At 40.9% G+C, this 12,862-nt stretch overlaps 1 protein-coding gene and 1 long non-coding RNA gene across 6 annotated transcripts in view; one reads left to right on the top strand and one right to left on the bottom strand.

Annotated features, from left to right (window-relative positions):
- The first annotated feature begins 920 nt into the window (after window positions 1-920).
- st8sia3 (ST8 alpha-N-acetyl-neuraminide alpha-2,8-sialyltransferase 3) overlaps window positions 921-12,862 on the top strand; it is a 39,122-nt gene continuing 27,180 nt past the window's right edge. For 4 of the 5 annotated variants that reach the window (XR_013659232.1, XM_078955460.1, XM_078955458.1 and 1 more), the window contains exons 1-2: window positions 921-2,039; window positions 11,869-11,898. Coding sequence is in view for 4 of the 5 variants with exons in the window: in XM_078955460.1 (XP_078811586.1) it covers window positions 1,885-2,039; window positions 11,869-11,898 (185 nt within the window). In the remaining variant the exon portion in view is untranslated. The remainder of the gene's footprint in view (window positions 2,040-11,868; window positions 11,899-12,862) is intronic. The other variant, NM_001201496.1, reaches the window with a different exon arrangement.
- Window positions 7,444-8,800, bottom strand: LOC144996246 (uncharacterized). The gene is made up of 2 exons (XR_013659260.1): window positions 8,285-8,800; window positions 7,444-7,980 (listed from the first exon to the last, which is right to left on the bottom strand). It is a non-coding gene; the product is annotated as an uncharacterized LOC144996246 (long non-coding RNA).

Genomic DNA, 12,862 nt, shown 5'->3' on the forward strand with positions numbered 1-12,862 from the left:
TTTCAATAAAAAAGGGGCTGAAATCCAAGTCCTCAGAGTGTGGATGTGTTGGTGATAGCAGGTCAAAGAAGTTTGTCCATAACGGTATCTCTATTTACCATTTCTCCTCTGTTTGTGTCCAGACTCATCTAATTTTGACCTCTCATCTCTTAAATGCTATAAATTATTCAACCAACCAACTGTTTTCCTGTTTCTCTTTCTTTATTCTAGTATCTTCCTCCAATTTTGGTCGCTTAACTCCTCCTACAATGTTTCATCTACTTGAACCATTCAACTATTCAAATGTTCAGCTCTTTCAGCTTTTTTCATCTGTGACTTTTGATCCTTCAGATCCTTGAACTTCTCAAGGTACTCCTTTAAAATTCATGGGGAATCCTTGGTGCAGAAGCTCGCTGGTTCGATACCCGGCTCTGGCTTTTTTCAAAAAAATAAATTTTTGTTATTGTGCTGTTTTCACTTTATTTTTGGTCAACTTTGATCATTTCTTTATTCAGTTTTTTATTTATGCCAATTATTGCCCTTTAAGTTTCATGTTCCTTCAGCAATGTAGCATCAATCCTCCATTTTCTTCTGGAAATGCAGCTCCTTCTAGTTGGTAAAGCATCTTTCTTGAGCTTCATATGTTTTCATTTTTTGGCTAAATTTCCTTGTCCTTGAACTTTAACATCTTCGGCTTTTCCTCCTGTCTCTTTCTAACCTCTAAAGGTCACACCACATGTTTTCTCTCTATTTAGTCATGTTTTGACTTTTTTAAAACCAAGTTTGTTGCAACAAACTCTTTATATTTAAAACCTTTGGCTCCGGCTCATGTGGCCCCCCCAGCCGTCCCCCCCACTCCATCTGGATGAAGCTCATCTGCTGGACTATTTAAACATGTAGTTGTAGAGTTAGATAAGCTAATTCTCTCTCAGAGTCTGGTCCATCGCCTGTCCGTCCTGGGGGAGGATCCCTCCTTCACCCCTGAGGTTTCTTTGTTTTTTCTTTTTTTTTCTTTTTTTGTTTCAGTTTTTTCTCACAGAGAAGGAGGGTCTAGAGGCAGGGATGCCCAGTTTAGTTTAGTTTGGAATTTTCCTATTGAATTCTACGTATTTATCATCCTTATGATTTTATATTTACTTTACAATTACCAGTGCGAAGCCCATTAAGACGACTGTTCTCGTGATTTGGGGCTATAGACATAAAACTGAGTAGAATTCAGGTCATCAAGTCAAAGTGCAGCATTTAACCCAAACCGCCAGGCCCTGCAGGTGAATGTTTTCATGGTTGCTGGTGCTCTGACGTGTTTGAAGGAAACTTTGAAGGAAGGAAGCTTTGAAGGAAGCCCAGGCTGAAGCCTCAGGAGGAGCGGGATGCTGGCAGCCGTCCTCCGCCTGACTCCTCAGTCAGACGCCTCCCGGGCCGCTGATCATCATGCGCCTCCTCTCTCTCTGCCTCGGATCAGGAAGCGGAGCTCCTCCTCGGAGGCTGTTGCTCCTGTTTATCTGATTCCCGCGACACAAGAGCCGAGTCTCCTTTAAGCGACACCCGCTGGATCTCGTTAGCTCTTCCTCCCGGACAGCCGGCGGGATGCGGAGCAGCGGAGGCAGTCCAGCATCCATCTTGTGTGCGCGTGTCTCTGCGCGCCTTGGGGTGATGAAGCGGACTGTAATCTGAGCCGGCGAGCCAACAGGAAACCCCTCCTCCTCCATCATGGATGCAGACTGTCAGTATTTGCTCCTCTCGCTGCAGAGGCTCGGCCCTGTATGAGGGTCTGTCCCGCTGAAACGCGTCCTTGAATCAGCGCGTCCGCCTCCGCGCCCTCGCGCGCGCTCTCCTCGTTCCTCCCGGCCGCTCCCTCTTCCTCTCCTCCGGGGGAGGGGGGGCAGCTGCCCGCAGCGCTGCAGGATGCTGCGGTACACCAGCACGTTCGGCCTCATCATATTCAGCGTGGCGCTGCTCATCCTGTCCTTCATCAGCTTCGTGTCCATCAAGAAGGACGTCAACCCCAGATACGGACCCAACGGAGGACCGAGGATGTACATGTTCCACGCGGGCTTTCGGTGAGTTCAGGCCACGGAGTCAGTCTGAGGCTGCAAACACCCACATTTGAACCGGTTTAACCTGTTCTGGTAGCGTGTGTCTTTCATCAGGTCTGAACTCATCAACCCACTGAGCTGTTGGAGGGATTGGACATGAATGAAGCATGTAGATGTTTGGGGGGTAGATCTGCTGCGGGAGGAGGCAGCTGAAAGCCGGCTGCTGGAGGCCTCTGCTGTTGGAGGCCTGGTTGAAAGCTCTCATCCAAAGGATTGGTGCTTCTTCAGTTTTTGAAAAAGCCTTTTGTGCTTCGGTTTCTGAAAGCCATCTTTTGTTTTGTGTCCAGGTCATGGTCCTGTTGTCTGCAGTTTTGATTCTCCTTCATGCATAGCTGCTTGTGTTTCCATGATGTTTAGTTCATTGTTTTGGCTCCTGCTAACTAACACATTCCCCGCTGCAAAAGTCAGGTTTTTCCAGGCAATTTTTCTCATATTTTCCTATTCTTATTATATTTCTTTTCTTTTAGTAATTTTGCATTGTCATTTTTTCTTTCAAAGTATGTTTTAATCATCCTACAGCAGGTTTCCTGCTTTTGGGTCCTCCACAATCATACTTTTTGGAGGGAATTTACTCTTTAGACGTAAAAAATGTGAGGATACAATCATTTACAAGTTCAAAAGTACATTTTTAAGTTCAAGTTTCACACAATTTAACAGCAGCAGCCAAAAACAAACTGAAACTAACCAGAGACAGCAGATAAGGTCACATGAATTCACACATACACACATGCAAATCACTTAAATGAGCAAAATCCAGAGACAGAAAGTGAAGTCATCAACAGTAAACGTGGCTAAAGAGCCTGTATCCTGCTTTCCTTTAGCCTTTCAGAATAATCCAAATATTTGACCATATATTACCTTTGGTACACTGAAGAACCGTTTTTTAAATGAATTATTAGTTACTTTTGCAGCTTGTTTTCCTACTTGGAAGTAAGACGACTCGATCTCAGAGGCTCCGCCTTTCATTCCTTGCGGGTACCGCCCATTTCATGACATCAATCTAGAGCCGGCCTTGGCAGTGTGTCTGCGTTTCTCCCACGAAAACAAACAACATTCAAACTTTTGCAAAAGGGATGTTCACATTGTGCATAGAAAAGGAAAGTATTTAGCCAATCACCGCTAGCTCTCCACGGAGAAAGTGTTAGTCTGGGGGTGGAGCTGGCAGCGCCTACTCTTCCTGGAAGGGGCGGTTCTTCACTTTGTGACATCACACTGTGAGGACTGATCCTGCTGGACTAAACAGAGGAAGTCTTATGATGTCCAGAAATGGTGATCAGAGCTGCTCTGCTGCTGATGCAGACAGTGAATGCCAACTTCTCTGATCACAAATGAGGATCAGACCAAACAAACGGGGGGGGGGGGCTGGTGCTCAGAGCGCAGGTTTGTTCAGAAATGCGCGTATGGAACAAACATATCGCTTTGGGGTTTTTATGGTGAGGAATGAACATTATAACACACTTAAAAGCTCAAAAAGTTGATTTTGCATGATAATAGGCCCTTTAATTTAATGTCCCAAAAAATTCCAAAAGGAGTCTAACATTAAAGACACAGAGGAACTTTATAAACTTCAGTTTGAACAATTTTCAAAATATAAAGACAGATAATCAAAGCTTAGAAGTGCTTCCTGATTCAAAGCTTCATTTAGTGAATACAAAGATTTGAGTCACTGACATGTTACTTTTTTTTCCAGCGGCAGCCTTGTTGGTCTTTAGAGCTCTGACCGTTCTCAGTCAGAGCAGCTCAGATTTCCTCTGATGGGAACGAAACACCTGGGTGTCATTTTCCGGGACTGGGGGTGCGAAAGACACTAAAGGTTTTTAGATGGTCACACAGTAACAGCGCACGGTCTCACATGAATGCTCTGAATGCATCCGCTAGGACTTATGCATTAGAGAAAGAAGCAGGATGGTTCCAATTGATTTAAGAAACAGCTCAGCCCTGATGTGAAAAACTAAAAACTGCAATCCAGTTCATGATTTTAGGGGGCCTTGTTTTGGAGCAGGGGTCCCCAAATCCAGGCCTCAAGGGCCGGTGTCCTGCTGGTTTTCCTGAATCCCTGCCTTATTTGCTGCTGATGACCTGGATCAGGTGTGTTTAGCCAGTAAGGAGCTTCAATGGGAAGATGGTTGGAAAATATGTAGGACCCTCGAGGCCTGGATTTGGGGACCCCTGTTTTGGAGGATAGGCTACAACAGAAGGAATCTTTGCTTAAATGAACTAGTGTACATCTGCATTTTCCTGTAAATGTGCATCAATCTGAAGGGAAAACAGAGCATCTGTTCGTCTCCTCGTGCCAGGTCGTCCAGTCAAAGCTCAGGTGTGGTTTGGAGGGATTTAGCTTGTCCAACAGCAACTGTGCCAGACTCACATAGAGAAGGGCGTTTTTGCAGTTCGTGCAGTTCCAAGATTTCAGGAAGCGATAAATCATGGCGACGCAATCGGGGCACCAGGGAATTTTCACCTGTTTTGTGTCCTGATTTGCTTTTGCCAACTCTGCAGTTTTTTCTGACATTGTGGTTTCTGAGTGGAATTAACGTGACATTTAATTGAAGCCAAATTCACATCAAAACGTGGATTATGTTTGGCCTCATTGCTGTTGAATGAGCAGGTCTTTTAGCTTTTTAGATCTGAGAGGACTTTGCCGTGTCTTAATGAACTTTGGGAGCATTAAGCTCTTTATCTGGAAGGAGCTCATGAAGATGTTCATAACATTGGAAAAAAAACATTATTAGGATGTATTATTATTAATTATAAATAATTTATTACAATTATATAATAATTATTATTCTTTATCATAAAGTTAAATGCTGCAAACATAAACTGACCTTACTTTCTTTTATGTTTTAATTCATTACAATCAATTCATGACTCATCCTAGGTTTGACATCATCATGTATACAGAAACAAAAAATGGAATAAAAGCGTCAGTATTTCCATAATTCCATTCAAAAACATAGAAACTTAGAAACTATATTCAGGGCCAACTGTTTACTTAATTTCAAGTATTTGTTTATTTTGCAAAAAACTGGGGTTCCAGCTCATGAAATCCACAAAAAAACGGATTTCAGGAAATAAGAACCGTGTGGAGAAATCTGTCCAAATTATTCTTTTTCTTCTTGGAGTTTAAATGAAGATGGGCATCATCTTTGAGGTGCTACTGTGTAAGAGTGTGTAGGTTAAACATTACGTATCAGTTCATTTTTCCATAAAGCTTGAGTTTGGCCCGTGACTTTACTTCACTGCTTCCTTTTGGCCCCTTGTGATTTAGAGTTTGACACCCCTGATCTAAGAGAATGTTCCAAAGCAGCGGTCTCCAGCCTTCTTCAGTTCACGGACCAGTTTAATGGCAGCCAATATTAATGGGAGAGAAGTTTGAGTTTAATATTATTAAGTTTCAGATTTCCCGGTACAGAGTAAACCATGGACCGTACTGGTCCGCGGCCTGGGGTTGGAGTTCTAGAGGACTTCATGATTCCTTCTGCTGAGGATCTGGATGGAGATGCTTCATTTTGGTTGATTTGATGAACTTATAATTAGGGGTGTGAAAGAAAATTGATTCGGCAAAATATCGCGATAGTTCATTTGGCGACACTTGTATTGATTCAAAATGCTGCCAGGACGATATTTATGTAATCATTTCTGAGCGTCCTTCAGCGTCTGACTCTTGTTGTCCACTTCACCCTCCAGCCACTAGTTGGCAGCAGAGAACACTGAGCCCCTTCAAGCAGCTCTACTCTGCACAAAACAATAGACCTTTTTCGCAAAAACCGGAAGTACGTCATCAACGTGTAAACCTAGTTCCGGTTTGTGCTTCGCTGGCGGAGGAATGGCAGAGCCTAGAGTGTTTTCGAAGAGCCTGAGTTGTGTTCCGAAGTTCACCAGCACCGATGTGATGAAGAGTGTGAAGATGCAATCGTCCACTAAAGGAAACAAATTGGACATGGGATATAAATTCGTCCACGAAGAGTTTATCCACCATTACCAAGGTAAGCTTCAGCTAGCTTTAGCCATAGCCGCATCACCGGTAACTCTGTGTGTTTACGTCAACTGTAAATCCTGGTGTTATTAATTTGTAATATAAGGCATCGCAGTGAATATGTTGTGTGTATGTTTAAGTGAAAAGGCATGAGATTAACATAACACCCAAAAATTTGGTGAAGCTGTAAATAAGAAATGTTAAGTTGCCCGTATGCGTGTTCATTTTGCTGCGGTTGCGGCACTTTCTTCACTTACTAGTATTATTTTTCTGAAAGTATGGTGAGCAGAAGTCCTCTTTTCCTGGACATGTCCTCTCTTTTGATACTTATATAATAAAATAACATTGAACATAGATGAAATGTAATTATATTTGCTTCATGTATGCAGCTCTGAACACCAATTACTCTCGATGAAATATCTCACAAACTCACTTCACTCCTCTTTTTTACAAACTCAAATCTGGTCACCCTATTGACAGTTATAGTTTCATGTCATTCTGAACATTGATGTAGCAACATAAGTATGTCCTAATTTTAACCTATATAATTTATTGTGTCTAGATATCACTGGACGCAGAAAGTGCCAACCTGAAAGCTTTCGTCTGCAGTTGTGTGGCTGCTAAAGGATTTTGCAATCACATAGTTGCCATCCTGTTCCAGACCGCACATTATTCACAGCTGGGTCTGCAGGCTGCTCCACCCCCCTGGCCTGCACGAGTGGCTTGCAAAGATGGCACAGGTGGGTTTGTGATCATATTGTCATTATTTTTTAAGAACGTATGTGTATCCATAACAACTCTAAATTATTATAAAAACACCCCAAGTAGTTACTACAGACTTTAATTGCTTTCTGCCTTTTACTTATAAGGGAATCCATCCTGAACCGGTTAGTGAGCTGATGGTGCAAAAACCCAAAACAGTTGGCAGGGACGGTCAGAGGTCCACACTGTACAAGGCATACAGGTGATTAACTTTTTGTTGCTTTGTGAGCAAGTTAAGTTTTTTTTTTTTTAATCTTATGACTAACCAAATTATGGTTACAGCAGATATAATGAATTAAATTGAAATGTAGTTATGCACTTATGTCTAACTTTTGTGTGTTGTGTTTCTCTTGTGTAGGACCACAGCCAGATCCATATGATGGCATCTGGAAGCAGATTATGCCAGGTGCAGCCCCAACCTCTCATGGTTGTGTTGGATGGGTTTCTGAGATGGAATGAAAGAGAACTTGGATATATATTGTGGCAAATGCATGAATGCATACCTTAAATTACACTTATCTTGTCTTTAACAATCAGTTCAGCCTTCTGTCTTACTGTTGATCTGTAATGTTATTTTTTATTGTAAATGTTTGATGTTATTTGCATACCAAAAAATTAAACGAGGCACAATTTTGACCAAAATTGTTTTATTTGTTCATCTAATTTTTTTGTGTAGTCAGTCACATTTCAACAGAAAAATATTACGAATATAACAATTATATTTAATTAGATTTTAAGAATATGTGGAAACACTAAATTTTTCCATACTATTTGCACATTATACATTATTTACATACCAAACATTAATTCACTCTTCAAAACAAAAAAGTCCATGATAATTTGCCAAAACACGGCGGTTAAGCCAGATCTGATTCACACTGCCCATCAGTGTGAGCGGCACAGAGAGTTCCTGATGTGAAAGGACTTTATCCTACTGATCACTCTTTCCACCATAATTCTGAGGCGGGTGATGGCTGCGGTTTGTTCTGTTTCCTCCTTGCTGAATTGAGCTGAAAGCTTAAAAGGTGGAATAATGATCTTAGATCCAATGTCAGTTAGGAGGTCTTGAACGAGGAACTTTTGTCCGCCATGACATCGTCTCCTGGCTCCAGCAAAGGAACTTGGCTTCTAAGTCATGGATGTAATCCAAAGCCTCATCCAGAGCACCTGTGAAGATAAAGAAATTAAAAATCAGTCTTAATATATTAATGCTACCTTTCAACACAACACAGTAATCATGTTTTGAAAAGTATGTTAAGTATTTAATTACAAATACATTTCATTTATTTTTGTTAAGGAAATTACAAAATGACAAAATGCTCAAAAGTGATTAAATACATGTAATTAAAATAGGTGAGAGCATGAACATCTTTTATTATAAATATTAATTTGTTCAGGTAGAAATGCATGTATCCAATAACGGTACACATAGTTGACTAACGTTAACCAAACACATTATGAACAACCTTACCTGCAGGTGGGTGTGTCATGTAGTCGTGATCCATCTTTACTGTCTTAGCTTAGCCACCATGTCGCTAGTATCTTCACAGCTTAGCTGCATAGCCTGACGTTTGAGGTTCTGTCATATTCTGACTCCCTTCTCAAAGGATCAGTAAAGTTGTTCCAAGGGAAAATACTCGGGGCAACACCACTCTTCAGGCGACGAACGACGCAGCCGCACCACAATCCCGGAGCGAAGTTAGTAAGTGCCGGCAGCAGAGGGTGCTACCTGTGTTTACATTAAAACTATGCCCTTCATCTCTTCGGATCGCCTATATCCATTTGGGTTTCAGGTTTGGATCCACAGGAAAATAATGAAATGAAAGGTAAGGCTGTTTTTGGTTGGAAGACGAACAGCCTGGAACGCAACAGAGACTGCAACTCTTCGACTCTGCCATTCTTCATATCTGCTGCTACGCTAACAGGAAGTTGTTTTACACGTCATTGACGTATTTCCGGTCGAAAAATGCGGAAGTGTGAAAAAGGTCTATAGGAAGACCTCAGCTAGAGGCAGCTTGTTTTGTTGTTATGAGACATGAAATACTTCGTTTTTACTTGGGATGGGATCCAAACAGAAACTCTGAGCCAGTAACATATAAAAATGTGGATTGTGGTGCTTTTAGCGGCTCAGATAAAAACGAATGAAGCAGCGCAGCGGCTAATTCACGGAGCATCATCCAAAATGCTATCGGCAAATTGGGCCAAAGTTCTGCAGAACCTCCCAGCAATAGATTCTAGTTTGGTGACCTGATGGATCAGAGGGATGTGTACAACGCTCTGAAAAAAAGGCCGACATCATGGCGAGGAGCGTTTCTAGTTTACTTCCGCGTGTGAGAAACGTGGCTGCAGCTGCAGAGCAGATATGTAAACACAGTACCTTCTTTGTCACATTAAAACAACTTTCCTTCGTTCTGTCATGCTGCCTCATCATCACACTTTATTGTTTCTGAAAAGAATCAGCCCCCCCCCTTATTTTTGAAACACCATTCAGGCTCCTGAACCGTTCAAATGTTCTGGAGAAGCTACATTAAGCAATGTTGAAAATAAACAGCATTGTATTTCCCCAATAGAAACTTATTGGTTAAGGAACATTCATTCGTTTTTTCTCATACTGAAAAATATTTTGTTGTGGAAATCAGACAATGTTTACTGTTCCCTTTCTATATTTTAACTTACCAAAATAAAAGCACTATGAATTTGCTTTGGTAAATGCAAATCATATACGAGATTCAGCTGCAGCGCTTAACATTGTGATCATTAAATAAACTGAATTTGACCATTTTATTACAATAGAAGACATAAACAAATTCAGGTAGAGTTTTTTCAAAGTCAAATGTATAAAAAAAGAAAGAAAATATGTTTCGGTAAAATATCGGGATACGTATCGTATCTCCAGACTCTTGCCAATACACACCTCTACTTATAATCCCTGTCTTTTTCCTTTTGCAAAAACAGAGAAATGAATGGTGATTCCTCCACAGTTTTCTTATTTTCTGAAATCCTGTTTTTGTGGGTCTCATCAGCTGGAACCCCAGTTTATGTCAAAATAAACAAATAATCTAAATCATTTGAAAAGAGGGATCTGACTGAATATATATTCCACAATAGTTCACTTTTCAGAATGGAATTAAGGAAATAAACACACTTTTCCATGATACTTCATTCTGTATATACATGTTTGTCTTGTTTAGGTTTGTTTTTACTTTTAATTTTTGTTATGTTTTTATTGTGTGACCGAAACCAATTTCAATTCAACGAAACCCCGAAAGAAAAGACGTACTTATGCAATGTTTTTGGGCTCTTGGGAAAAGTTTTGCCAGAAATATATAAAATAGATTCCTTATTGCTTCCATAGGAATTTGATTAAGCTGATCAAGTTTGAATAAAATAAACTTTTTTGAAGACACGCCCTGTGAGTGTTATAATATTAAAGAATATAATATTTTAATGTCCATCATTCTATAATCATCAAGTTTAGAAGCTTTAGTTGGTTCACCCAAAAGAGCAAAATCCCAAGTTCTGCGTGCTTCACTTAATAAAGTGAAGCACGTTATAATGAAATAAATGAAAATATGAAATAAAGTTAGAAGAGAATGTAAGGACAGCGATGCAGAACGTCTGGACCATCTCCTGACGTCAAAAGGACTGATTTGAAAGTTCAGCTGGTTTCAGTCAGACTAATACAGACCCGCTCCTCAACCAACTGTTGTGTAAATCATTTCTGACCCAACGTGTCGCTGTGGAGCATGATGGCTGGTTCTGGAGGCCAGCGAGCCGTCCTTGGTGGTTGTGATTTACAGCACGGCAGCAGCATTCATTTTCCTCCCGTCAGTAATCATTTTGCTTCTCGTTCTCTGTCACTGTGGGCCAAGGTTATGCTCCGAATGAGTTAAGATGTCCAGGAAGGCGGCATTTGGACAAAGCTTTCTGCTGCTGGACAAAACAGAGGAAGTCTTGCCCAGAAATGGTGATCGGAGCTGCTCTGCTGCTGATGCAGACAGTAAATGCCAATTTCTCTGATCACAAATGAGGATCAGACCGAAAACAGACGTTAATGCAACCCAAACCCTAAGTACAACAAAATCTGTGAAAACCATGGATGCCTGTTCTGAAATAGAGAAAAATATGTTAAAGAAATCTAGTTAGATGAAACATGAGGAGGATTTTGAGTGTCAAAACCTGGCAACCTGGCAGTGACCTGTCTTAGGCTGTGTCTGAATTCCTTCCCTACATAGTGCACTAAATACTTTGCTAGTTCTGTCTGAATCTGCAATTCCAAAATCCAGAGCCCTAGAAATTTCCCAGAAGTCTCTGCGAAAAACCAGTGTGCTCACTAGATCTGTGAATATAGACCACAATGCATTGCGTCGGAACAAGTTTTGCCAAAAGAATGAATTTAAATGTATATTTTTGGTATAACATCAACATTGTAATTTTCAGAAGACAGTGGACTCATAAATAATCATCACAAACGCTCATTAATTAGATTTTAACTTTTCCGTAAAAAAAATATAGTAGTGAGCGTGGAGTATGACTTGCTTTTAAAATCCAGGGCTCTACATAGAGCAAAGCTATATAGTTTTTTAGTAGTGAGGGGTTAGGGGGGCACAAGTGTTTGCAGGCCAATGTTTTATTTCAGAACAAACTCAGGTTTTCTGGGGAAGCTCACACTTTATGTGGGAGCAGAAAGGGGTTCATTTGATCTGTTGCAAAGAAATGACATGAGATCAAATACAAAAACACCAAAGAAGGGGAGTTTGGTGCTCTGGGGGTCAACATTTTTGGCTTATATGTAGTCAGGGGGATGAACCCGCCTGTTTGAGTCACTCTCATCGTTTTAATTGCTTCCACTGCCTCTCTATTGGATCAGATTTAGAGGCGCCTCGCCGTCATCAGAGGCGTGTTTTTGTTGTCCTGTAACATCTGCATGCCAAGCCTCCACACAATCATTTTTGTTGTTCCTTTTTGTGCATTTGAAGCTGGTTTCAGCAGTTGAGTGATGACTGAGACATGGGTGAGTTATTGTTTGTCTTGTGTTTCATGTCCTTGTTGCAGCGAAAGGCCGCCTCGCAAACCCGACCTGAGGTGAATACAAAGAGAAGAATGTATTTCTGCTCCCACACACTTCTATGTCTCCATCTATTCTTTAAGCTCTAATGTCTGAAATAGCCCCAAACATTGGAACAGAATATGGAAAATGCATTGAAAACAGTTCTGAGGTATTTGATGTTCTTTAACTGTAACTGCAAGCAGTATGAAAGACAGATATGTACTGAAGGGTCTTTGCTGCTTCTGTCGGAAATTCTATTTTTGTGTCTGAAAACAGCTTTTAACTCTTAATGGGACTTTATCACAACATTTACAACACCTTTGAGGAAACTGAGTGATGGGGATCTGGATGTTCATTCCACAGTGAAAGCACCGGCCTGAATGCAGTCAACACCCGTAATGGTACTGCATTCAGGCGCTCACTGTCCTTTTCCTTTGGCCACGCCTCTATAAGGGTTAGCAAGAATGTGCTTGTACTATGGAAAATACTCATGCAAATAACCAGTGTTGGGTACATTACTATGAAAAAGTCTTTTGAAAACAGGAAGTACTAAAGTTCTCCAGCAGTTTTTTTCTCCTAAAAGGCAAAACGGTCATTCTGACTGGAGGGGGCGGGGCTACAACCAGTGAAAAGTCTAAAATCCAAAAGAACAACTATTTCCAATACAACTTTTTACTTTATAAATGTTTAGGTTTCTCCTTTTAAAGAAAGTTAAAGTGAAACAACACAAAAAGCAGCGACCACAGCACCAAATGTGAATCAAAATGCACGAAAGAAAAAGAAAAAACTAACATAAGGTTTAAATGAATCGTGGTAAAGGTTTCAAAGTGTCTCAGCTTTGTGAAGCTGTTCTAGTTTCAGTGATAATCCCGCTCTGGAGAAGATTCTCTCAGTTTTCGGGTCGGTTCTGGAGCAGATTCAGATGAGATGACTTCTTGCAGACTTTAAATTCTGCCTTTGTGTTCTCCATCAAAGTGTAATGGTTCCGTGTGGATGTGG

Source organism: Oryzias latipes, chromosome 12 (genome assembly GCF_053564925.1).
Source record: "Oryzias latipes strain Hd-rR chromosome 12, Olatipes_Hd-rR_3.1".
Lineage (NCBI taxonomy): Eukaryota > Metazoa > Chordata > Actinopteri > Beloniformes > Adrianichthyidae > Oryzias > Oryzias latipes.